We start from the raw sequence: 27704 nt of genomic DNA, 5'->3' as shown, positions 1-27704 counted from the left end.
TCCACTTGTTGCCATGCATGATTTATCTTGTTTTGCAATTCCCAAATGTTTACTTTCAGACAATGCCAGGCAACCACAGATCCCATTTGCTGGTGTATTTATAATATCTCTGTTTCTCTAACGTCCTAAAGGATGCTGGGGACTCCGTAAGGACCATGGGGAATAGACGGGCTCCGCAGGAGATAGGGCACTTCAAGAAAGCTTTGGATTCTGGGTGTGCACTGGCTTCTCCCTCTATGTCCCTCCTCCAGACCTCAGTTTTACACTGTGCCCAGAGGAAGATGGGCGCACTGCAGGGAGCTCTCCTGAGTTCTTTGCATTAGAAATCATTTTTGTTTGGATTTTTCTATTTTTACAGGGAGCACTGCTGGCAACAGGCTCCCTGCATCGAGGGACTGGGGAGAGAGGAGCAGACCTACTTAAATGATAGGATCTGCTTTCTCGGCTACTGGACACCATTAGCTTCAGAGGGGGTGAACACAGGTTCGTCCTGGGCGTCCACCCCCGGAGCCACGCCGCCGTTCTCCTCACAGAGCCAGAAGAACAGAAGCAAGAAGACGTCTCAGGCGGCAGAAGCCTTCAGCGGCTTCACTGAGGTAACGCACAGCACCGCAGCTGTGCGTCATTGCTCCACACACCTCACACACTCCGGTCACTGTATAGGTGCAGGGCGCAGGGGGGGCGCCCTGGGCAGCAATAATAACACCTCAAAACATGGTAAAAAGATATATACATGTACAGCTGGGCACTGTACATGTATATAAAAGAGTCCCCGCCATTTTTACACAAATTTGAGCGGGACCGAAGCCCGCCGCCGAGGGGGCGGGGCTTCTCCCTCAGCACTCACCAGCGCCATTTTTCTCTCCACAGAACGCTGAGAGGAAGCTCCCCGGACTCTCCCCTGCTTACACACGGTGAAGGGGTGTTTAAAAGAGAGGGGGGGGGGGGGCACATAATTGGCGGATAAGATATTATACAGCGCTGCTGGGGAAAAACATTTTGTGTTGGTCTCCAGGGTCATTGCGCTGGGGTGTGTGCTGGCATACTCTCTCTCTCTGTCTCTCCAAAGGGCCTTAAAGGGTATACTGTCTTCAGAAAAGAGTTTCCCTGTGTGTATGAAGTGTGTCGGTACGTGTGTGTCGACATGTTTGACGAGGAAGGCTCGCTTAATGTGGAGGGGGAGTGTTTGAATGTCAGGTCGGCAACGCCGACACCGGACTGGGTGGATATGCTGAATGTCTTAAATGCAAATGTGAATCTCCTGCATAAAAGGTTAGACAGGGCTGAGGCTAGGGATCAGTCAGGTAGCCAGACTGTGCCTGTCCCTGTGGCGCCAGGACCTTCAGGGTCTCAAAAGCGCCCCATATCCCAGGTCGCTGACATAGATACTGACTCTAGTGTCGACTATGAGGATGCAAAATTAAAGCCGAAGGTGGCAAAGGGTATTCGATACATGATTATTGCCATAAAAGAGGTTTTGCATATCACTGAGGAACCCCCTGTCCCTGACACGAGGGTTCACATGTATAAAGGGAAAAAGCCTGAGGTCACGTTTCCGTCCTCATTTGAGCTAAGCGAATTGTGCGAAAAGGCTTGGGAGTCTCCGGATAGGAGACTACATGTTCCCAAAAGGATTCTTATGGCGTATCCTTTTCCACAGAAGGATAGGATACGATGGGAATCTTCGCCTAAAGTAGACAAGGCACTGACACGCTTATCCAAGAAGGTGGCACTGCCTTCTCCGGATACTGCTTCCCTCAAGGATCCTGCTGATCGCAAGCAGGAAATTACCATGTAGCACATTTACACACATTCAGGAACTATCGTTAGACCGGCCATGGCGTGGGCCTGGGTTTGTAGTGCTGTCGTGGCATGGGCAGACTCCTTATCTACGGAGATTGACACCTTAGATAGGGATACCATTCTAATGACCATTGAGCATATCAGAGATACTGCCTTGTATATGAGGGATGCTCAGAGAGGCATTTGTTTACTAAGCTCCAAAGGCCTCTCGGACCTTGTCTCTACTGCTACGGCCGGTAAATCGAATTTTTTACCTTATGTTCCCCCGCAGCATGCGAAGAAGGTACCGCATTATCAAATGCAGTCCTTTCGTTCCAATAAAAGCAAGAAGGTACGAGGATCGTCCTTTTTTGCCAGAGGTAAAGGCAAGGGAAAAAAGCTGCACTCGGCTGGTTCCCAAGAGCAGAAGTCCTCCCCTACTTCCGCAAAGTCCACCGCATGACGCTGGGGCTTTCCGGGGGGGGGGGGGGGGGGGGGGTCAGATCAAGTGGGGGCACGTCTTCGTCTGTTCAGCCACGTCTGGGTTCTCTCACAGGTGGATCCCTGGGCAATAGAGATTGTTTCCCAGGGATACAGACTGGAATTTGAAGACATGCCTCCTTGCCGGTTTTTCAAATCGGCTCTGCCGGCTTCCCTGTCGGAGAAGGAGCTGGTGTTAGCTGCAATTCACAAATTGTACATTCAACAGGTGATAGTCAAAGTTCCTCATCTCCAGCAAGGAGATGGTCATTATTCATCCCTGTTTGTGGTACCGAAACCGGACGGTTCGGTCAGACCCATTTTAAATCTGAAATCCCTGAACCTGTACTTGAAGAGGTTCAAGTTCAAAATGGAGTCGCTCAGAGCGGTCATCGCCAGCCTGGAGGGAGGGTATTGGATGGTGTCCCTGGACATAAAGGATGCGTACCTTCATGTTCCGATTTTCCCTCCTCACCAGGCGTTCCTGAGATTTGCAGTACAGGACTGTCGCTACCAATTTCAGACGTTGCCGTTTGGTCTTTCCACGGCCCCGAGAATTTTCACCAAGGTAATGGCGGAAATGATGGTGCTTCTGCGCAGGCAGGGCGTCACAATTATCCCGTACTTGGACGATCTCCTCATAAAGGCGAGATCTCGGGAGAAGTTGCTGGACAGCGTGTCTCTGTCCGTGAAGACGTTGCAGAGGCACGGCTGGATTCTCAATTTACCGAAATCCCAGCTAGTCCCTGCAATGTGTCTGCCCTTTTTGGGCCTGATTCTAGACACAGACCAAAAAAGAGTTTTTCTTCCAGTGGAGAAGGCTCAGGAGCTCGTAGCTCTGGTCAGGAACCTATTGAAGCCAAAAAAGGTTTCAGTGCATCATTGCACGAGGGTTCTGGGGAAGATGGTGGCTTCATACGAGGCCATCCCCTTCGGCAGGTTCCATGCAAGGACCTTTCAATGGGACCTATTGGACAAATGGTCCGGGTCCCATCTACACATGCAAAAACGGATCACCCTGTCTCCCAGGGCCAGGGTGTCTCTCCTGTGGTGGCTGCGCAGTGCTCACCTCCTGGAGGTTCGCAGGTTCGGCATTCAGGACTGGGTCCTGGTGACCACGGACGCGAGCCTCCGAGGTTGGGGAGCTGTCGCACTAGGAAGAAATTTCCAGGGTCTCTGGTCAAGCCTAGAGACTGGTCTCCACATCAATGTCCTGGAGTTGAGGGCCATACACAACGCCCTACGCCAAGCGGAGGAATGGCTTCGGAACAAACCGGTTCTGATTCAGTCAGACAATGTCTCGGCAGTGGCTCATGTAAACCGTCAAGGCGGCACAAGGAGCAGAGTGGCCATGGCAGAGGCGACCAGGCTTCTACGCTGGGCAGAAGGCCATGTAAGCGCCCTATCAGCAGTGTTCATCCCGGGGGTGTACAACTGGGAGGCGGACTTTCTCAGCAGGCACGACCTGCATCCGGGAGAGTGGGGACTTCATCAAGAAGTCTTCACACAGATCGCTCGCAAGCTGCTTTTAGCAGCATTGCACATGCTAAGCCGCCGCCTACTGGGAGTGAATCTTAGCTTATCAAAATTGCGAACGAAAGATTCGCAATATTGCGAAAAGACTTCTCTATGCAGTTTCTGAGTAGCTCGAGACTTACTCTTCCAGTGCGATCAGTTCAGTGCTTGTCGTTCCTGGTTTGACGTCACAAACACACCCAGCGTTCGCCCAGACACTCCTCCGTTTCTCCAGCCACTCCCGCGTTTTTCCCAGAAACGGTAGCGTTTTTTCACACACTCCCATAAAACGGCCAGTTTCCGCCCAGAAACACCCACTTCCTGTCAATCACACTCCGATCTCCAGAACGATGACAAAACATCGTAATGCCGTGAGTAAAATACCAATCTTCATAGCAAATTTACTTGGCGCAGTCGCAGTGCGAACATTGCGCATGCGCAATAAGCGGAAAATCGCTGCGATGCGAAGAAAATTACAGAGCGAACAACTCGGAATGACCACTCATGTGTTTCCTCCTCTACCTCTCATACCCAAGGTGTTGAGGATAATAAGAAGGGTCAGAACAATCCTCATTGTTTCAGATTGGCCAAGGAGGACTTGGTATCCGGATCTGCAAGAGTTGCTCAAAGAAGATCCGTGGCCTCTTCCTCTAAGGCAGGACCTGCTGCAGCAGGGGCCCTGTCTGTTCCAAGACTTACCGCGGCTGCGTTTGACGGCATGGCGGTTGAACGCCGGATCCTAGCGGAAAAAGGGATTCCGGAGGAGGTCATTCCTACCCTGATCAAGGCTAGGAAGGACGTTACGTCGAAACATTATCACCGTATATGGCGAAAATATGTTTCTTGGTGTGAGGCCAGAACTGCTCCTACGGAGGAGTTCAAGTTGGGCCGTCTGCTTCACTTCCTTCAAACGGGAGTGAATTTGGGCCTAAAATTAGGGTCCATAAAGGTTCAAATTTCGGCCTTATCCATTTTCTTTCAAAGAGAATTGGCTTCTCTTCCTGAAGTACAGACTTTTGTGAAGGGCGTTCTGCATATTCAGCCTCCCTTTGTACATCCGGTGGCGCCTTGGGACCTTAACGTGGTATTAAGTTTCCTCAAGTCACCTTGGTTTGAACCACTCAAAACAGTAGAGTTGAAATACCTCACTTGGAAAGTGGTCATGTTGATGGCCTTCGCTTCTGCAAGGCGGGTTTCGGAATTGGCGGCTTTATCATATAAAAGCCCATACCTGATTTTTCACGTGGATAGGGCAGAGTTGAGGACTCGTCCTCAATTTCTGCCCAAGGTGGTCTCATCTTTTCATATGAACCAACCTATTGTTGTGCCTGTGGCTACACGGGACTTGGAGGATTCCGAGTTCCTGGATGTGGTCAGGGCTTTGAAGATTTATGTGACCAGAACGGCTAGGATCAGGAAGACTGAAGCTCTGTTTGTTCTGTATGCGGCCAACAAGGTTGGCGCTCCTGCTTCAAAGCAGACTATTGCTCGTTGGATCTGTAACACGACTCAGCAGGCGCATTCTTCGGCAGGATTGCCATTGCCTAAATCGGTTAAGGCCCATTCCACTAGGAAGGTGGGCTCTTCTTGGGCGGCTGCCCGAGGGGTCTCGGCACTACAACTGTGCCGAGCTGCTACTTGGTCGGGGTCCAACACCTTTGCAAAGTTCTATAAGTTTGATACCCTGGCTGAGGAGGACCTCCTGTTTGCTCAATCGGTGCTGCAGAGTCATCCACACTCTCCCGCCCGTTTGGGAGCTTTGGTATAATCCCCATGGTCCTTACGGAGTCCCCAGCATCCTCTAGGACGTTAGAGAAAATAAGATTTTACTTACCGGTAAATCTATTTCTCGTAGTCCGTAGAGGATGCTGGGCGCCCGTCCCAAGTGCGGACTTCTTCTGCAAGACTTGTATATAGTTATTGCTTACATAAGGGTTATGTTATAGTTGATCGGGTTTGAACCGAGGCTATGTTATTGTTCATACTGTTAACTGGGTAGTTTATCACAAGTTATACGGTGTGATTGGTGTGGCTGGTATGAATCTTGCCCTTAGATTTACAAAAATCCTTTCCTCGTACTGTTCATCTCCTCTGGGCACAGTTTCTCTAACTGAGGTCTGGAGGAGGGGCATAGAGGGAGGAGCCAGTGCACACCCAGAATCCAAAGCTTTCTTGAAGTGCCCTATCTCCTGCGGAGCCCGTCTATTCCCCATGGTCCTTACGGAGTCCCCAGCATCCTCTACGGACTACGAGAAATAGATTTACCGGTAAGTAAAATCTTATTTTTTGTGTGCATTTTGTGAATTGTGATCTTGGTTACCTGTGTTCAGCTTACAGCAGGGTCCTCCATGAAGCAGCAGTTATCTGTAACCCTTGAGTAGTGCAATGTGATGCATGGTAAAAATAAAGCTGCTGATAGTATTTGTGGTGTATGCAGGAAGTGGGCACTGAATGTCAGCAGGAACAACTCTGCTGTTAGGAGAAGATTTGAAATGTATATATTTCTGCAGATAAAGGAATCTGATGGCGTGGTGAACGATGAACTTCCAAACTGCTGGGAATGTCCAAAATGCAACCATGCTGGAAAAACTGGGAAAGTGAGTCTATAGTAACTGTGCATGTTTGTGCTATGTACTGCATGTTATACGTGGCCTCCATGCGGTGTATGCAGCGTTATCTGTCAGCTGATGTGTAACTTTTCTAGCTGCAGGAAGTAAATGTTCCTCAAACACAAGTACACACCGTTTACCGTATATGTATGTTTAAGGCAAAATGACTATGGTTATAAACTGGTTTACTATTCAGATATTGCAAACAAATAGTAGCTCCTGCCCTCAGCACAGACACTGCCGACCTGCTTCTGACAGCAGACCCTGCTTAGCAATCCAGCAGATTCTCATTGTTGGTTACCTAGTGCATGTAGAAAGATGCACCTGTTCATACATTTCCAGATTATCATTCCAACTTGGACCGATGGTCTGCCAGATAATTGTATAACCTATATCCATCGTCCCCCCTTAGCAGTTTCCAATAACGACTCCCACCATGCTTCTTGGCACATAAAGTGCAGCACGGTCCTGACAGCAGAGTTTAGCATAGGGCAGCATTTGTAATACCCCCTTCCCCCAAAAAATACTCCAAGTGCACTATTACCCTTTATTTAGTTAATTATCTTTGCAAAAACAACTTTGTCCCATTGTCTCAAGAATCCAGCAATGCCAGTGAATGTAAATACTACCCACTATGATAGATAGACTGTGTGAGAGGTTTTTCTCTAACGTCCTAAGTGGATGCTGGGGACTCCGTCAGGACCATGGGGAATAGCGGCTCCGCAGGAGACAGGGCACAAAAATAAAGCTTTAGGATTAGGTGGTGTGTACTGGCTCCTCCCCCTATGACCTTCCTCCAAGCCTCAGTTAGGTTTTTGTGCCCGTCCGAGCAGGGTGCAATCTAGGTGGCTCTCCTAAAGAGCTGCTTAGAAAAAGTTTTTAGGTTTTTTATTTTCAGTGAGTCCTGCTGGCAACAGGCTCACTGCATCGAGGGACTTAGGGGAGATAATTTCAACTCACTTGCGTGCAGGATGGATTGGATTCTTAGGCTACTGGACACCATTAGCTCCAGAGGGAGTCGGAACACAGGTCTCACCCTGGGGTTCGTCCCGGAGCCGCGCCGCCGACCCCCCTTACAGATGCTGAAGATTGAAGGTCCGGAAACAGGCGGCAGAAGGCTCTTCAGTCTTCATGAAGGTAGCGCACAGCACTGCAGCTGTGCGCCATTGTTGTCACACACTTCACACCAAGCGGTCACGGAGGGTGCAGGGCGCTGCTGGGGGCGCCCTGGGCAGCAATATTTAATACCTTTATGGCAAAAGAATACATCACATATAGCCATTGAGGCTATATGTATGTATTTAACCCATGCCAGATATCTAAAACTCCGGGAGAAAAGCCCGCCGAAATAGGGGGCGGGGCTTATTCTCCTCAGCACACAGCGCCATTTTCCTGCTCCGCTCCGCTGTGAGGAAGGCTCCCAGGACTCTCCCCTGCACTGCACTACAGAAACAGGGTAAAACAGAGAGGGGGGGGCATTTTTTGGCGATATTTTGATATATTTAAGCTGCTATAAGGAACAACACTTATATAAGGTTGTTCCCATATATATTATAGCGCTTGGGTGTGTGCTGGCAAACTCTCCCTCTGTCTCCCCAAAGGGCTAGTGGGGTCCTGTCTTCGATAAGAGCATTCCCTGTGTGTCTGCTGTGTGTCGGTACGTGTGTGTCGACATGTATGAGGACGATGTTGGTGTGGAGGCAGAGCAATTGCCGATAATGGTGATGTCACCCCCCAGGGAGTCGACACCGGAATGGATGGCTTTGTTTATGGAATTACGTGATAATGTCAGCACATTACAAAAATCAGTTGATGACATGAGACGGCCGGCAAACCAGTTAGTACCTGCCCAGGCGTCTCAGACACCGTCAGGGGCTGTAAAGCGCCCTTTACCTCAGTCGGTCGACACAGACCCAGACACAGACACTGAATCTAGTGTCGACGGTGATGAAACAAACGTATTTTCAAGTAGGGCCACACGTTATATGATCACGGCAATGAAGGAGGCTTTGCATATCTCTGATACTGCAAGTACCACAAAAAGGGGTATTATGTGGGGGGTGAAAAAACTACCTGTAGTTTTTCCTGAATCAGAGGAATTAAATCATGTATGTGATGAAGCGTGGGTTAACCCAGATAGAAAAGTGCTAATTTCAAAAAAGTTATTAGCATTATACCCTTTCCCGCCAGAGGTTAGGGCGCGCTGGGAAACACCCCCTAGGGTGGATAAGGCGCTCACACGCTTATCAAAACAAGTGGCGTTACCGTCTCCTGATACGGCCGCCCTCAGGGATCCAGCTGATAGGAGACTGGAAACTACCCTAAAAAGTATATACACACATACTGGTGTTATACTGCGACCAGCCATCGCCTCAGCCTGGATGTGCAGTGCTGGGGTCGTCTGGTTGGATTCCCTGACTGAAAATATTGATACCCTGGATAGGGACAGTATTTTATTGACTATAGAGCAATTAAAGGATGCTTTCCTTTATATGCGAGATGCTCAGAGAGATATTTGCATTCTGGCATCGAGAGTAAATGCGATGTCCATATCTGCCAGAAGGAGTTTATGGACGCGACAGTGGTCAGGTGATGCGGATTCCAAACGACATATGGAAGTATTGCCGTATAAAGGGGAGGAATTATTTGGCGTCGGTCTATCGGATCTGGTGGCCACGGCAACTGCCGGAAAATCGACCTTTTTACCTCAGACCCCCTCCCAACAGAAAAAGACACCGTCTTTTCAGCCGCAGTCCTTTCGGTCCTATAAGAACAAGCGGACAAAAGGACAGTCATATCTGCCTCGGGGCAGAGGAAGGGGTAAGAGAGGGCAGCAAGCAGCCCCTGCCCAAGAACAGAAGCCCTCCCAGGGTTCTGCAAAGCCCTCAGCATGACGCTGGGGCCTTACAAGCGGACTCAGGAGCGGTGGGGGGTCGACTCAAGAATTTCAGCGCACAGTGGGCTTGCTCACAGGTGGACCCCTGGATCCTGCAGGTAGTATCTCAGGGTTACAGGTTGGAATTCGAGAAGTCTCCCCCTCGCAGGTTCCTAAAGTCTGCTTTGCCAACGTCTCCCTCAGACAGGGCGACGGTATTGGAAGCCATTCACAAGCTGTTTTCTCAGCAGGTGATAGTCAAGGTACCCCTCCTACAACAGGGAAAGGGGTATTACTCCACGCTATTTGTGGTACCGAAGCCGGACGGCTCGGTAAGACCTATTCTAAATCTGAAATCTTTGAACCTGTACATACAAAAATTCAAGTTCAAGATGGAGTCACTCAGAGCAGTGATAGCGAATCTGGAAGAAGGGGACTTTATGGTGTCCCTGGACATAAAGGATGCTTACCTGCATGTCCCAATTTGCCCTTCACATCAAGGGTACCTCAGGTTCGTGGTGCAAAACTGTCATTATCAGTTTCAGACGCTGCCGTTTGGATTGTCCACGGCACCTCGGGTCTTTACCAAGGTAATGGCCGAAATGATGATTCTTCTGCGAAGAAGAGGCGTATTAATTATCCCTTACTTGGACGATCTCCTGATAAGGGCAAGGTCCAGAGAACAGCTGGAGGACGGAGTAGCACTAACCCAACTAGTGCTGCAACAACACGGGTGGATTCTGAATTTTCCAAAATCTCAGTTGACCCCGACGACACGTCTGCTGTTCCTGGGAATGATTCTGGACACGGTTCAGAAAAAGGTGTTTCTTCCGGAGGAGAAAGCCAGGGAGTTATCCGAACTTGTCAGGAACCTCCTAAAACCAGGGAAAGTGTCTGTGCATCAATGCACAAGAGTCCTGGGAAAGATGGTGGCTTCTTACGAAGCGATTCCATTCGGCAGATTCCACGCACAAACTTTTCAGTGGGATCTGCTGGACAAATGGTCCGGATCACATCTGCAGATGCATCAGCGGATAACCTTATCGCCACGGACAAGGGTGTCTCTTCTGTGGTGGTTGCAGAGTGCTCATCTGTTAGAGGGCCGCAGATTCGGCATACAGGACTGGGTCCTGGTGACCACGGATGCCAGTCTGAGAGGCTGGGGAGCGGTCACACAGGGAAGAAACTTCCAGGGAGTATGGTCAAGCCTGGAGATGTCTCTTCACATAAATATACTGGAGCTAAGAGCGATTTACAATGCTCTAAGTCTGGCAAAACCCCTGCTTCAGGGTCAGCCGGTGTTGATCCAGTCGGACAACATCACGGCAGTCGCCCACGTAAACAGACAGGGCGGCACAAGAAGCAGGACAGCAATGGCAGAAGCTGCAAGGATTCTTCGCTGGGCGGAAGATCATGTGATAGCACTGTCAGCAGTATTCATTCCGGGAGTGGACAACTGGGAAGCAGACTTCCTCAGCAGACACGATCTACACCCGGGAGAGTGGGGACTTCATCCAGAAGTCTTCCACATGATTGTAAACCGTTGGGAAAAACCAATGGTGGATATGATGGCGTCCCGCCTCAACAAAAAACTGGACAGGTATTGCGCCAGGTCAAGAGACCCTCAGGCAATAGCTGTGGACGCTCTGGTAACACCGTGGGTGTTCCAGTCAGTGTATGTGTTCCCTCCTCTGCCTCTCATACCAAAAGTACTGAGAATTATACGGCAAAAGGGAGTAAGAACGATACTAGTGGCTCCGGATTGGCCAAGAAGAACTTGGTACCCGGACCTTCAAGAGATGCTCACGGAGGATCCGTGGCCTCTACCTCTAAGACGGGACCTGCTTCAGCAGGGACCGTGTCTATTCCAAGACTTACCGCGGCTGCGTTTGACGGCATGGCGGTTGAACGCCGAATTCTAAGGGAAAAAGGCATTCCGGAAGAGGTCATTCCTACACTGGTAAAAGCCAGGAAGGAGGTGACTGCACAACATTATCACCGCATTTGGAGAAAATATGTTGCGTGGTGTGAGGCCAGGAAGGCCCCCACGGAGGAATTTCAACTGGGTCGATTCCTACATTTCCTGCAAACAGGATTGTCTATGGGCCTCAAATTGGGGTCCATTAAGGTTCAAATTTCGGCCCTGTCGATTTTCTTCCAGAAAGAATTGGCTTCAGTTCCTGAAGTCCAGACTTTTGTAAAATGAGTACTACATATACAGCCCCCGGTTGTGCCCCCAGTGGCACCGTGGGATCTTAATGTAGTCTTGGATTTTCTCAAATCCCATTGGTTTGAGCCGCTCAAATCGGTGGAGTTGAAGTATCTTACATGGAAAGTAACCATGTTACTGGCCCTGGCTTCAGCCAGGAGAGTATCAGAATTGGCGGCTTTATCATATAAGAGCCCATATCTGATTTTCCATACGGACAGGGCAGAACTGCGGACGCGTCCTCATTTTCTGCCTAAGGTGGTGTCAGCGTTTCACCTGAACCAGCCTATTGTGGTGCCTGCGGCTACTAACGATTTGGAGGATTCCAAGTTGTTGGACGTGGTCCGGGCATTGAAAATATATATTTCAAGAACGGCGGGAGTCAGAAAGTCTGACTCACTGTTTATATTGTATGCACCCAACAAGATGGGTGCTCCTGCTTCTAAGCAGACGATTGCTCGTTGGATTTGTAGCACAATTCAGCTTGCACATTCTGTGGCAGGCTTACCACAACCTAAATCTGTCAAGGCCCATTCCACAAGGAAAGTGGGCTCATCCTGGGCGGCTGCCCGGGGGGTCTCGGCATTACAACTCTGCCGAGCTGCTACTTGGTCAGGGGCAAACACGTTTGCAAAATTCTACAAATTTGATACCCTGGCTGAGGAGGACCTTGAGTTTGCTCATTCGGTGCTGCAGAGTCATCCGCACTCTCCCGCCCGTTTGGGAGCTTTGGTATAATCCCCATGGTCCTGACGGAGTCCCCAGCATCCACTAGGACGTTAGAGAAAATAAGAATTTACTTACCGATAATTCTATTTCTCGTAGTCCGTAGTGGATGCTGGGCGCCCATCCCAAGTGCGGATTGTCTGCAATACTTGTACATAGTTATTGTTACAAACAAATTCGGGTTGTTATTGTTGTGAGCCGTCTGTTCAGAGGCTCCTACGTTTGTCATACTGTTAACTGGGTTCAGATCACAAGTTATACGGTGTGATTGGTGTGGCTGGTATGAGTCTTACCCGGGATTCAATATCCTTCCTTATTGTGTACGCTCGTCCGGGCACAGTATCCTAACTGAGGCTTGGAGGAGGGTCATAGGGGGAGGAGCCAGTACACACCACCTAATCCTAAAGCTTTATTTTTGTGCCCTGTCTCCTGCGGAGCCGCTATTCTCCATGGTCCTGACGGAGTCCCCAGCATCCACTACGGACTACGAGAAATAGAATTATCGGTAAGTAAATTCTTATTTTTCCTTTGTTTTTAAATGTTTGTCTTCTAGAAAAATAAGTTCACAAAAGTGGATTTATTCTTTTTTTAATGGGGTACGTATACAATAGCAGTGTTCGCAAAAACGTGCTATGGCGCATATTTTACCCTAGAATTGATAGTGGGGACTCGAGAAAACAAAAACGCTGGGTCCCTCAGGATGCGCTCTGACCAGCAGTGGTGTCCTGTGCTGTCAGTCAGCTTCAGTCTCCCTGACAGCAGAGGGAGGAACTTGGAAGGGGAGGAGACCATGGAGAGTGTGTTCTCCCGCCCCGCTTCCCCTCACCATCTGCTCCGCATGCACTTGACAGGAATCATCCAGCCTGCTGTGTGTAGCTGGGGCTGTGACCTCCACGTGCAAGGTATGAAGCCGGTGACATGAGAAAATCCACGGTGCCCCTCCGGTGGGCCAGACTGTGGAGGAAATAAGAATATGCCAGCGGTAAGTGGCAGGACAAGAGGCGGCTGCGGGTGATACAAGATGAGGCTATGTGCAGGAATAGGAAAGTCAGGTTTGAAAAGAGTAGGGGGCAGCTCCTGCAGCACCAGACCCGCCTCATTCATCCCCTCTAACCTGCTGCTTTATATTGTAATCGGCTCCTCTAATTCTGAAGATTAGGCTCACCCCCTTCTTACCCTCCACCCTGTCACCTGCTCCCCTTTTCCACGCTACCCTGTTGGAGCTCCACAGGACAGAGGAGCTGGGTACTTATCTGGAAGGATGTAAGAACCGCCCCTCCCCTGTGTGTATAAGTAATAACTGTGCCCCCTCCCCCTTTCCACTGTGTGTATAATAACTGGCCCCCCCATCCCCTGTGTGTATAATGTAAGCCACCCGTTCCCCTGTGTGTGTAACTGTCCACCCCCCTTCCCCGGTGTGTATAACTGTCTCCCTTTTTCCTGTGTGTATAACTGTATGTTATGTGGTGCTGCAAAATAGTGTAGCCTATAAGGGGAGTGTAGTGCAGTGATGTAGTATGTAGTGTTGAACACGCTGCTGTGGAGTGAGCACGGGTGGGGGGAGACATGTGTGGGGGACCCAAAGAATATTTTTGCACCTGGACCCACCACTCACTAGTTCCACCACTGTATATATGTGCAATGTTGATGTTGATGGGGATGTCTGAGGGCACGTGGGGAATCTGATGGGCATTTTAGAGGTATGTAGCATGGTTTAATTTCATGTGGAGTGGTCTGATGGAACTAAAAAGACACAGAAAGAGGCTGAAGTGTATTTAAAGTACATGTGGAGAGGTCTGATGGCCATTAATAACAATAAATTATAATGGGACCCAGTAACAATGAAGTTGGACCCCACATTGCAATCACTGCAATAGTGTAAAATAATGTGGTTTGCATCACATTAAGATATGGGGCAGATGTACTAAACTTTGGAGAGAGATAAAGTACCAGTCAGCCAGCTCCTGTCATTTTTCAAACCCAGCCTGTAACATGCCAGTTAGGAGCTGATTGGCTGGTACTTTCTCTCCAATTTATCATTCTCGAAGGCTTAGTACATCTGCCCATGTATCTTTAAAGCAGGGATGGGGAACCTTCGGCCCTCCAGCTGTTGAACTACACATCCCAGCATGCCCTGCAACGGTTTTAGCATGGCTAAATAGAACTGTAGCAGGGTATGCTGGTATGTGTAATTTAACAACAGCTGAAGGGCCGAAGGTTCCCAACCCTGCTTTAAAGTGATGATTATTTTTTTGTATTTGTTTTTCTCTGACGTCCTAGTGGATGCTGGGGACTCCGTCAGGACCATGGGAATAGCGGCTCCGCAGGAGACAGGGCACAACATTTAAAAGTTTGACCACTAGGTGGTGTGTACTGGCTCCTCCCCCTATGACCCTCCTCCAAGCCTCAGTTAGGTTTTTGTGCCCGTCCGAGCAGGGTGCAATCTAGGTGGCTCTCATAAAGAGCTGCTTAGAGTAAAAGTTTTGATAGTTTTATTATTTTCAGTGAGTCCTGCTGGCAACAGGCTCACTGCAACGAGGGACCTAGGGGAGAAGAAGTGAACTCACCTGCGTGCAGGATGGATTTGCTTCTTAGGCTACTGGACACTAGCTCCAGAGGGACGATCACAGGTACAGCCTGGATGGGTCACCGGAGCCGCGCCGCCGACCCCCTTGCAGATGCCGAAGTAAGAAGAGGTCCAGAAACCGGCGGCTGAAGGCTTTTCAGTCTTCATGAGGTAGCGCACAGCACTGCAGCTGTGCGCCATTGCGCTCAGGCACACTTCACACCGGCGGTCACTGAGGGTGCAGGGCGCTGGGGGGGGCGCCCTGGGCAGCAATGTTAATACCTTTCTGGCTAAAAAGAATACATCACATATAGTCCATGAGGCTATATGGATGTATTTCACCCCTGCCAGGTCTCGGAAAAACCGGGAGAAGAACCTGCCGGAATAGGGGGCGGGGCCTATCTCCTCAGCACACAGCGCCATTTTCCTACACAGCTCCGCTGCTAGGAAGGCTCCCAGGCTCTCCCCTGCACTGCACTACAGAAACAGGGTAAAAAACAGAGAGGGGGGGCATTTTTTGGCGATATTATATATATTTAAGCAGCTATAAGGAAACAACACTTATATAAGGTTGTTCCTATATAATTATAGCGCTTTGGTGTGTGCTGGCAAACTCTCCCTCTGTCTCCCCAAAGGGCTAGTGGGGTCCTGTCTTCTATCAGAGCATTCCCTGTGTGTCTGCTGTGTGTCGGTACGTGTGTGTCGACATGTATGAGGACGATGTTGGTGTGGAGGCGGAGCAATTGCCGGTAATGGTGATGTCACCCCCCAGGGAGTCGACACCGGAATGGATGGCTTTGTTTATGGAATTACGTGATAATGTCAGCACGCTGCAAAAGTCGGTTGACGACATGAGACGACCGGCAAACCAGTTAGTACCTGTACAGGCGTCTCAAACACCGTCAGGGGCTGTAAAACGCCCTTTGCCTCAGTCGGTCGACACAGACCCAGACACGGACACCGAATCTAGTGTCGACGGTGAAGAAACGAACGTATTTTCCAGTAGGGCCACACGTTATATGATCACGGCAATGAAGGAGGCTTTGCATATCTCTGATACTGCAAGTACCACAAAAAGGGGTATTATGTGGGGTCTGAAAAAACTACCTGTAGTTTTTCCTGAATCAGAGGAATTGAATGACGTGTGTGATGAAGCGTGGGTTACCCCTGATAAAAAACTGCTAATTTCAAAGAAGTTATTGGCGTTATACCCTTTCCCGCCAGAGGTTAGGGCGCGCTGGGAAACACCCCCTAGGGTGGACAAGGCGCTCACACGTTTATCCAAACAAGTGGCGTTACCGTCTCCTGATACGGCCGCCCTCAAGGATCCAGCTGATAGGAGGCTGGAAAATACTCTTAAAAGTATATACACACATACTGGTGTTATAATGCGACCAGCAATCGCCTCAGCCTGGATGTGCAGTGCTGGGGTGGCTTGGTCGGATTCCCTGACTGAAAATATTGATACCCTGGATAGGGACAGTATTTTATTGACTATAGAGCAATTAAAGGATGCATTCCTTTATATGCGAGATGCACAGAGGGATATCTGCACTCTGGCATCAAGAGTAAGTGCGATGTCCATATCTGCCAGAAGAAGTCTATGGACACGACAGTGGTCAGGCGATGCGGATTCCAATATTTGCCCCGAGGCAAAGGAAAGGGTAAGAGACTGCAGCAAGCAGCCCCTTCCCAGTAGCAGAAGTCCTCCCCGGCTTCTGCAAAGGCCTCAGCATGACGCTGGGACCTTACAAGCGGACTAAGGGGCGGTGGGGGGTCGCCTCAAGAATTTCAGCGCCCAGTGGGCTCACTCGCAGGTGGACCCCTGGATCCTGCAGCTAGTATCTCAGGGTTACAGGTTGGAATTCGAGAAGTCTCTCCCTCGCCGGTTCCTAAAATCTGCTTTTGCCAACGTCTCCCTCAGACAGGGCGACGGTATTGGAAGCCATTCACAAGCTGTATTCTCAGCAGGTGATAATCAAGGTACCCCTTCTACAACAGGGAAAGGGGTATTACTCCACGCTATTTGTGGTACCGAAGCCGGACGGCTCGGTAAGACCTATTCTAAATCTGAAATCTCTGAACCTGTACATACAAAAATTCAAGTTCAAGATGGAGTCACTCAGAGCAGTGATAGCGAATCTGGAAGAAGGGGATTTTATGGTGTCCTTGGACATCAAGGATGCTTACCTTCATGTCCCAATTTGCCCTTCACACCAAGGGTACCTCAGGTTCGTGGTACAAAACTGTCATTATCAGTTTCAGACGCTGCCGTTTGGATTGTCCACGGCACCCAGGGTCTTTACCAAGGTAATGGCCGAAATGATGATTCTTCTTCGAAGAGAAGGCGTATTAATTATCCCTTACTTGGACGATCTCCTGATAAGGGCAAGATCCAGAGAACAGCTGGAGGTCGGAGTAGCACTAACTCAAGTAGTGCTCCAACAGCACGGGTGGATTCTGAATTTTCCAAAATCCCAACTGATCCCGACGACACGTCTGCTGTTCCTAGGGATGATTCTGGACACTGTTCAGAAAAAGGTATTTCTTCCAGAGGAGAAAGCCAGGGAGTTATCCGAACTCGTCAGGAACCTCCTAAAACCAGGGACAGTGTCTGTGCATCAATGCACAAGAGTCCTGGGAAAAATGGTGGCTTCTTACGAAGCGATTCCATTCGGCAGATTCCATGCACGAATTTTTCAGTGGGATCTGCTAGACAAATGGTCCGGATCGCATCTGCAGATGCATCAGCGGATAAAATTGTCGACAAGGACAAGGGTCTCTCTGCTAGGGTGGTTGCAGAGTGCTCATCTGTTAGAGGGCCGCAGATTCGGCATACAGAACTGGGTCCTAGTGACCACGGATGCCAGCCTGAGAGGCTGGGGAGCGGTCACACAAGGAAGAAACTTCCAGGGCGTGTGGTCAAGCCTGGAAACGTCTCTCACATAAATATACTGGAACTAAGAGCAATCTACAATGCTCTAAGCCTGGCAAAACCTCTGCTTCAGAGGTTGGGGAGCAGTCACACAGGGAAGAAATTTCCAGGGCTTGTGGTCAAGCATGGAAACGTCACTTCACATAAATATCCTGGAACTAAGGGCCATTTACAATGCCCTAAGTCAGGCAAGACCTCTGCTTCAGGGTCAGCCGGTGTTGATCCAGTCGGACAACATCACGGCAGTCGCCCACGTAAACAGACAGGGCGGCACAAGAAGCAGGAGGGCAATGATGGAAGTGGCAAGGATTCTTCGCTGGGCGGAGAATCATGTGATAGCACTGTCAGCAGTGTTCATTCCGGGAGTGGACAACTGGGAAGCAGACTTCCTCAGCAGACACGATCTTCACCCGGGGGAGTGGGGACTTCACCCAGAAGTCTTCCACATGATTGTGAACCGTTGGGAAAAACCAAAGGTGGACATGATGGCGTCCCGCCTCAACAAAAAAACTGGACAGATATTGCGCCAGGTCAAGGGACCCTCAGGCAATAGCTGTGGACGCTCTGGTAACACCGTGGGTGTACCAGTCAGTGTATGTGTTCCCTCCTCTTCCTCTCATACCAAAAGTACTGAGAATCATAAGAAGGAGAGGAGTAAAGACTATACTCGTGGCTCCGGATTGGCCAAGAAGGACTTGGTACCCGGAAATTCAAGAGATGCTCACGGAAGACCCGTGGCCTCTACCTCTAAGAAAGGACCTGCTCCAGCAGGGACCATGTCTGTTCCAAGACTTACCGCGGCTGCGTTTGACGGCATGGCGGTTGAACGCCGGATCCCGAAGGAAAAAGGCATTCCGGATGAAGTCATCCCTACCCTGATCAAAGCCAGGAAGGATGTAACCATACAACATTATCACCGTATTTGGCGTAAATATGTTGCGTGGTGCGAGGCCAGGAAGGCCCCTACAGAGGAATTTCAACTGGGTCGTTTCCTGCATTTCCTGCAAACAGGACTGTCTATGGGCCTCAAATTAGGGTCCATTAAGGTTCAAATTTCGGCCCTGTCAATATTCTTCCAAAAAGAACTGGCTTCTGTTCCTGAAGTTCAGACGTTTGTTAAGGGAGTACTGCATATACAGCCTCCTTTTGTGCCTCCAGTGGCACCTTGGGATCTCAATGTAGTTTTGGGATTCCTAAAATCACATTGGTTTGAACCACTCACCACTGTGGACTTAAAATATCTCACATGGAAAGTGGTAATGCTGTTAGCCCTGGCTTCAGCCAGGCGTGTCTCAGAATTGGCGGCTTTATCCTATAAAAGCCCTTACCTAATTTTTCATACGGACAGGGCAGAATTGAGGACTTGTCCTCAATTTCTCCCTAAGGTGGTTTCAGCATTTCACTTAAACCAGCCTATTGTGGTGCCTGCGGCTACTAGGGACTTGGAGGATTCCAAGTTGCTGGACGTAGTCAGGGCCCTGAAAATATATGTTTCCAGGACGGCTGGAGTCAGAAAATTTGATTCGCTGTTTATCCTGTATGCACCCAACAAGCTGGGTGCTCCTGCTTCTAAGCAGACGATTGCTCGTTGGATTTGTAGTACAATTCAGCTTGCACATTCTGTGGCAGGCCTGCCACAGCCAAAATCTGTAAAAGCCCATTCCACACGGAAAGTGGGCTCATCTTGGGCGGCTGCCCGAGGGGTCTCGGCTTTACAACTTTGCCGAGCAGCTACTTGGTCAGGGGCAAACACGTTTGCTAAATTCTACAAATTTGATACCCTGGCTGAGGAGGACCTGGAGTTCTCTCATTCGGTGCTGCAGAGTCATCCGCACTCTCCCGCCCGTTTGGGAGCTTTGGTATAATCCCCATGATCCTTTCGGAGTCCCCAGCATCCACTAGGACGTTAGAGAAAATAAGAATTTACTTACCGATAATTCTATTTCTCATAGTCCGTAGTGGATGCTGGGCGCCCATCCCAAGTGCGGATTGTCTGCATTACTTGTACATAGTTATTGTTACAAAAATCGGGTTATTGTTGTTGTGAGCCATCTTTTCAGAGGCTCCTTCTGTTATCATGCTGTTAACTGGGTTCAGATCACAAGTTGTACGGTGTGATTGGTGTGGCTGGTATGAGTCTTACCCGGGATTCAAAATCCTTCCTTATTGTGTACGCTCGTCCGGGCACAGTATCCTAACTGAGGCTTGGAGGAGGGTCATAGGGGGAGGAGCCAGTGCACACCAGCTAGTACTAAAGCTTTTACTTTGTGCCCAGTCTCCTGCGGAGCCGCTATTCCCCATGGTCCTTTCGGAGTCCCCAGCATCCACTACGGACTATGAGAAATAGAATTATTGGTAAGTAAATTCTTATTTTAACTACAGACAAGGTCAAAATACCGACATTTAAAATATCGACAGGTCAAAAAGTCGACATGCATTTTTCGTGGGGTTTTTTATTGAAACCGACTTGTTCATACTTTACCATCCCAGTGGACCTGGAGGGGGAATATAATAGTGCCTGAAGCATGGCGAGCGCAGCGGTACACTTATACGGTGTCTATGTCGATATACACCCCAAAATCAATGTAAAACTCGTGTCGACTTTTTGACCTGTCAACATTTTAAATGTCGGTATTTTGACCTTGTCCGTATTTTAAATGTCTGTATTTTGACCTTGTCTGTATTTTGACCGTCGGTCAATTGTTGTCGAGATTTTGACCGTAGAGATTTTGATTGTAGGTATTTCATACTGATCCCTTAAATAAGTGTGGGTAGTGCTGCATTTGGAATATCTTGTGGGCAGTTGAAGACACTATATTTTGCCTTTATTATTGTGTTGCATGGTGGTGTTGGATTCTCCTAGGTCAGGACTACACTAGGATGTATTCCAGATAGTGCAAATTTTGTGTGTCATTTTTGGCAACATTTTGTTTTTTTTATTCAAAGTTAGGAACTTTATTTTATATAATGTTATTTATGTAGTAGCACACACACTTAGCAGCGCTTTACATAGAATATTAAGTCGTTCAGAGCTTTCCTTTCATTGGCTTCATGGTGTTGCCTAATTTTAGTGTTGTGTCTGTATACAGTGTGATTATTACAGAATTTGTGAGACATTGTTTGTATTTAGGCATAAGATATAAAGTTGCGTTTGTTTTTTTCATTTTTTTGGCCTACAAGCAAAAAAGAGGCCCAGGATTTAAATACGCTTCCAACCTGCCTGGGTCCCTGCTTAAGGAGCAGAAGATGAATCGGGATAACAAGGAATTAACGGAACTGGTGAAAAAGAAAGGAGAACGGGAAGAGACCCCTAGGCAGAATCTGGAGGAGCAACCCAAAAAGAAGATCATGGAAGGGATTGTAAAGCGGAAACCTGAGGATGGCCCCTTTAAGAGGAAACGGCCGCTTGAAAAGAATCCAGATCCTGCAGTCAGGAAACGGGTCAGTAGGAAAATTAGGAAAGATTACGGATTGGTTATTTGAAACGATTTCTAGAAGGGACAGGAGTGTGAAATAAACAGCTAGATTTAGTAATAACTTATTTGTAGTGATGCATTCTATGATACCCTGGAGCACTTCCCGGCAGGTGGGAGGTGAAAATTTAAAACTGCGGTCAGTCAGTGTACAACCCCGACGTGCTTTACAGTCTCTGTGAGTGCTGTATTTCATTTTCACTGGGAAGCTTTGTAAATAAAGCTCCTATAATCGGACGGAGTATAGTTTCTATGCAAAATAGGTCACTAATCGCACATTGGTATTTCCCAACCCTGTAGCCAAACCCTAACCCTCACCCCGCAGCCTAAGTCTAAAAATCTAAAATCCCCATATATTCCCCACCCCCCTGTGGCTAAACTCTCCGTGCAAGCAGTGTTTGGGGTCCCAGCGCCGGGATAGTGATGCATGTCAGGATCCTGGCACCAATATTCTGAGTAGTGTTGGGATTTTGACTGCCGGGATACTGACCAGGATCCCCTAAATGCAGTTATATAGTTACTATCTAACAAAATCTCTGTAGCATTTATTCTGGAACATTTTGGTCCAAGTGATAAATAGTTTAGTAAAGCTACCTCCAGAAGCTCTGTCATATGTTGATGCCACATGAGATGTGTATGCCGGCTAAGTAAATGCAAAGCGTGTGACAGAATCCGAATGATTAAGTAGAGTAGAATGGACTGTGAAACACACATTTTGATTTATTATTTTTTTATTATAGCTTCCAAAGTTAATGTTTTGTATCTTGTGTGATGTTAACCTTTCACTAAGATTATATATATATATATATATATATATATATATATATATATATATATATAAAGTCCAGAGGTGAAGCGCACACACTTAAAGGATGTTAGAAGGGTGCCGTGTCAATTGTTATTGATACCATAGTTCCCAATGCTTACCCTGAAAGGGTTTAGACAAAAGGAGACCAGCACACCACCATATGAAAAAATATGAAAAACATTTAATGAATCAGTAGCTAGCTTTTCATATGGTGGTGTGCTGGTCTCCTTTTGTCTAAACCCTTTCAGGGTAAGCATTGGGAACTATGGTATATATATATATATATATATATATATATATATGAGAGAGAGAGGGAGAGAGCAAACAGGAACAGCCCGGCACTCCACTCTGAATAATAGCAACAGCTGAGGTGCCTTCCCAGTGGGAGATACAAAAGTCCCAAGTAGATAGTAATGGTAGTATGGGCGGCACTCATGCAGACTCCACAGCGTGTGAAAGATTAATTTACTTTATTGAGGCCAACATGTTTCGGGGACCTAACTCCGTCCTCCTGGCCCTGAGGACGGGGTTAGGTCCCCGAAACATGTTGGCCTCAATAAAGTAAATTAATCTTTCACACGCTGTGGAGTCTGCATGAGTGCCGCCCATACTACCATTACTATATATATATATATATATATATATATATATATATATATATATATATATATATATATATATATATTATCCAGAGAAATTGCACTTGCATACTGAACTGTCACAACTGCTGGGGTGCATTAGCCAGAGATCAGTCCCTTCCAGAAGCTGTCTCAAACATAGAAAAAGTGACAAGGAACACACTCACCAGGCTTCTTCAATAGTGAAAATGAGATTTCTTTAATTCAGCTCACATAGTTGTCAGGGTCAACGTTTCGGTCCTCTATGGAACCTTTGTCAAGACCAAAATTTTAGGCAGCCTAAAATTTTGGTCTTGACTATGTAAACTATGTGAGCTGAATTAAATCTCATTTTCACTATTGAAGAAGCCTGGTGAGTACTTTAAGAAGGTTAACAGCGTTGGAAACCTAGCATGGAAAGTCGATGGAGACCGTAATAGTAGTATTGTTTTACTGATGTGTTTTGTGCTGAATGTAATAAACACATTTTATTGTTTTTCTGTAGTTGAAACTTGGGAAAGAAGAGAAACTCTTCAAGAAAAAGGTACATTCAGTGATTACTTCTGATTATCAATATTGGTTTTAGTCAAAAGCTGTGCACGCACCTGTACAGTTCCTACAACAGGTTCAGTTTATTTGTACACCTTTGTGTTATGTGATTATTGAATAGAAAAATACTGTATATAACTTATATATACTTTGGAGAAGAACAATTTTTTTTTGTTTTGTTTTTTGCAGAAGGGAAGGGCTTTTATACAGATGCTCTGTTTGGTTGTATTGTGTTTGGTACAGGTCTTTTGATTTGTAGTTTTGGTTCTTAGTCAGAAATGACTAGTTGAGCCAGCGTGTGTGAACTTAATGATAAGGTACTTTATGGTTCATTATTTTCACTTAGGAGAATAGACTATTAAGAGGGTAGTCTTGTCTGAAGAGAATTGCTCACAGCACTGTATCTCAGTGGTTAGCATGGCTGATTTGACATTGCTGGGGTCATGCTTTTTGAGTCCTATGTGTGGTAGGTTAACTGGCTTCTGACAAAAATGGATCCTAATGTGTGTGGTAGGGAATTTAGTATGCAAGCTTAATAAGTTGGGGCTATATAAAAATAATAATCCTAACTGAGTTTGACTATTATATAGTATCTATCTATATAGCACCAGCATATTCTGTTGTGTTTTTACAATTGTTAAAAAGAAATAAAATGAGGCTTATGCTTTTATAGGCTAGTCCCATAGCATCTATGGGTTTCCTGACTAGAACAGGAAAATGTTTGTTTGTATGTGTTGAATTTAATAGCAAGTGGATATTTCCCAGAATAAGTAATTGGGGACATGTTCTGCACACATGGATTGCAGTGTTAGCTCACAAAGCTTTGTATGTTATATAGATTATGGGCTGATGTACCCCAAATTCAGGTGTGGCCATATGCATAGAGGAAATGGTCAGCAAGAGTAGCATAGGTGCTTGGTTTATGTCAGATACCCTTTACAGACTCCTGTATATCCCACATTCTCATGTTTGTTGACCATTCATGTTATATGTGCAACAAATGCATTCGCTGCCATGCATTCATTACACTGGAGAAATATCTCTAAGCCTACAGAAGTACCTCGTCTTACGTACAACAAAAACAAAACGTTTTGCTTAATTACTGATGCAAGGGCATTATATATGCTCAAGCGATGAAGAAATCCTCAATCTGCCTCAGTAGAACGTTTGTAAACAGCCAGTCACAAGTCATTCACTAGTACTGGCGGCCATCGTTATCAGCTGTTTGCACCTGACCACCCGCAAATAATGACTTTCTCAGTCCTTCTACTCAATGACACTAGAGCAGAGCTGGCCAAACCAGTCCTCGAGATCTACCAACAGTTCACATTTTCCAGACCACCTAGCTGGTGCACAGGTGTAGTCATTACTAATTAAGATGTGCTGCATTCATTCCTAACAGACAATTCTACAGATCTCCAGGAGGCCTGGAAAACATGAACTGTTGGTAGATCTCGAGGACCGGTTTGGCCAGCCCTGCACTAGAGAGTGTGGATCCGGGAATGTGGGCATGATAAATCTTAAACGTGTGTAGCTCCACCCCCTCTATACCCCACACTTATAGGAAGCTCCTCCTTCAGCTGGATACACCTCTTTAAATCTTTTGATTCCCGACCTCATAAGATATGAGTGTAAGCACCTTCAAACAAGTTATGGGAAGAAAACTGGTCGCATCTGACGGTGCAGTCTTATGTGCAGTTTAATTCCCATCAGATTCGATGGTGAGCTATTGGAGAGTGAAGTATGTCCGTACTGCCCATGCTGCTGCTGCCTTTGTGTCTTCTCATCCAATATTTAGACACGGGTCGCAAATAGCAAGTTATATTGTACAGGTGAAAACATGTCTATTGGCGCTGTGGTCGTGAGTTCCGATCGTAAGTGAAATTAAGAGTAAAATAGCATTGAAAGTGTGATTGTACAGGTTTGTACCCAGCTTTAATGCCCTTGTAGTGGATAAGCTTATTTCTATTGCCAAGCTGCACAAATATCCCTGTCAGCAGCAATGTTTATCTTCTAATAATGTCACCCATTAGATCTTTATCAGGTGAAGCTACGATCATATCTCTCTGACTGTCCTGGATCTAGGAGACTGGACAGGCAGACATTTGTCAAAGTAATCAAAGTACTCCAGTTGTCAGAAATTGTTTTATGTGCCTACACTGCATTCTGTACAAGAGTTTGTGGGTCATTGACCACCTGTAAAGCTGGGTACACACTTAGCGATAAATGCTCCGATGGATCAATTATCGGATTGGTGCACACCGGGCAATTTCTTCCGCGGTGTGTACTGATAATTAGTTTGTATCCGGCGTATCTCCAGGAACACAGTTTTCATTTTTCCTTATATACAGTGACATTTTGATGTTCGTAGTCTCCATTCTGTTTCACTGAAAGTACATAAAACACTGTTAAAATTACATGTAGTTATGTAATGTCATAGAACAACTATTATGTTGTCAGAACAGTGGAGACTTTCTAAATGTATATACATACTGACACCCAGAACGTTCATGCTCTGAATGCTTGTTATATAAAAGGCACATGTGATGGATGGTGTGGATAAGCTCTGTCTGGTTGGCAACATTTGTTTGCCTTTCATAGTACCTGCTTTGGTATCCATGCTAGATAATAATTACATTTTGTGGGGCGGTTTTATGCTTTGCAATTAACATTCCATTTTAGATAGATAAAATATTTAGTTTCAAATAGTTGTATTATTAGAGGACCCAATTAAAGGGTTATTGTCCAGATCAGTCTCATGTCTGCATACAGTATCATGCAGTAGAGCTTTACAGTACTTCCTGTTTTTCAGAAGAGAACCTGGAAGACACCTGAGGAACGGGCACTTATGGCCAAAACATTGAGGCGTATAAAACAGGAGCCAGATGATGACTTACCGGAGGCAGTCCCAAAACCTAAGGACAGTGACCAGTCAAGGTCCAGCTCACCTACCGCAGGTCCCAGCACAGAGGGTCCAGAACCGAAGGAGAAGAAGAAAATCAGAAGAAAAAGGAAAGTCCCTAACAAAGAACTGAGCAAAGAATTAAGCAAGGAGCTGAACCAAGAGATACAAAAAACAGAGAACAGCCTGGCTCATGAAAACCACCATCCCATCAAATCGGAACCAGAGAGTGAGGATGAAGAGCCCAAGAGATGTACGAACAGCAATGGGGAGAGGATGCACCGATTCAGCAAAGAACTGAATGGGACTGCAAAGGAGTTCAGGCACCAATCTTTCCCAAGTCCAAGGACCACACCAAGGGTTGCTACACGCCCCCCTCCTTCTTTGTCACCTCCCAAATGTATGCAGATGGAGCGCCACGTAATAAGGCCTCCTCCAATCAGCCCTCCCCCAGATTCTCTACCCCTGGAGAATGGTGCCACCCACATGATGCAGAGAGAGGTCTGGATGGCCATCTTTAGCTACCTCAGCCACAGGGATTTGTGCATCTGTATGAGAGTCTGCAAAACATGGAACAGATGGTAACTAAACATCCATTTTTTTTTCTCTACTTTTTCAGTGGGTTGATACCAATATCAACTAGAGATAATATTAGTTGCCATGAGACAAATACTGTATGTTATGTCTCATGGCAACTAATGTTGGCTCTGATTCTCTAATCTGATTTATGTACACGGCATTGTTATATTGAAATTTGATCATATAACATATTGTATGTAAGGCATTATTTACATTGCACTAGGGCATCAGTGGCCTAAAATAGGAGTTACTGATGCTGCAGTACTGTCAGAAATATAACCTTGATGTAGGTTATTAGCTGTGTGCAATCTCTGATAAATACAGCCACATGCATACCCTGCTGCACTACGGTTCTGCATGGTTCTTTATAGCCCCTGTTCTAAGAATAGTTCAGGCTTTTTAATAATGAAATCTTAGACCGCTGTGCTAACATGCACCTGTACAGACGAGCAGTGCATTCCTATTTCCTAAAGACTGAGGGAGGAATCATCCTGTACACAGCACAATCCTATGGTATCTGATATTTGCCCCATAACATCCGAGTGTGACTATACCCGAGAGAATCTACATGTTGTGCTTATTGTAGGAATATTCTCATTCTCTTCCACTGCTTGCTATTGTAAGGGGGTCATACATATATATATATATATATATATATATATACAGGTATGTATGTGTATGTGTAAATAAATATATATATATATATATATATATATATATATATATATATATAAAAAGATCTCAGTGGAAAATAGGGGTGCAATCACCAGTTTGTAGAATAAACAAATAAACGAGATTCTATATTGAAACATATCAGCAGTAGACAAACACCAACGTTTCGGTCCCCTTAGGACCTCTATCAAGGTTTGTCTATTGCTGACATGCTTCAATAAAGGATCTTTTAAATTCTACAAATTGGTGCACCCGGATTTTTCATTGATCTTATCAGTGAAGTTGGATTCTCCATGTTCATATATTGTGTTGCAATCCAAGAAATTAAGGTCAAATTAAGGTCAAGAGAAAGAAATTTACCAGCGCTGGCTGATCATGAAATATATAAAATTAATTATAAATCCGAA

The 27704-nt window shown here is 46.8% G+C and overlaps 1 protein-coding gene across 11 annotated transcripts in view; it reads left to right on the top strand.

Moving 5' to 3' along the window:
• KDM2B (lysine demethylase 2B) overlaps positions 1 to 27704 on the top strand; it is a 473004-nt gene that overhangs the window by 363693 nt on the left and 81607 nt on the right. For 8 of the 11 annotated variants that reach the window (XM_063964438.1, XM_063964434.1, XM_063964433.1 and 5 more), the window contains 4 exons: positions 6288 to 6375; positions 20870 to 21138; positions 23101 to 23139; positions 25957 to 26627. In XM_063964438.1, coding sequence (XP_063820508.1) covers positions 6288 to 6375; positions 20870 to 21138; positions 23101 to 23139; positions 25957 to 26627 — 1067 coding nt within the window. The remainder of the gene's footprint in view (positions 1 to 6287; positions 6376 to 20869; positions 21139 to 23100; positions 23140 to 25956; positions 26628 to 27704) is intronic. The other 3 variants (XM_063964435.1, XM_063964432.1, XM_063964430.1) reach the window with 1 other exon arrangement.

The sequence above is a fragment of the Pseudophryne corroboree genome, chromosome 1 (assembly GCF_028390025.1).
Source record: "Pseudophryne corroboree isolate aPseCor3 chromosome 1, aPseCor3.hap2, whole genome shotgun sequence".
Taxonomy (NCBI): Eukaryota; Metazoa; Chordata; class Amphibia; order Anura; family Myobatrachidae; genus Pseudophryne; species Pseudophryne corroboree.
This window is presented reverse-complemented; position numbering and strand designations above follow the sequence as displayed.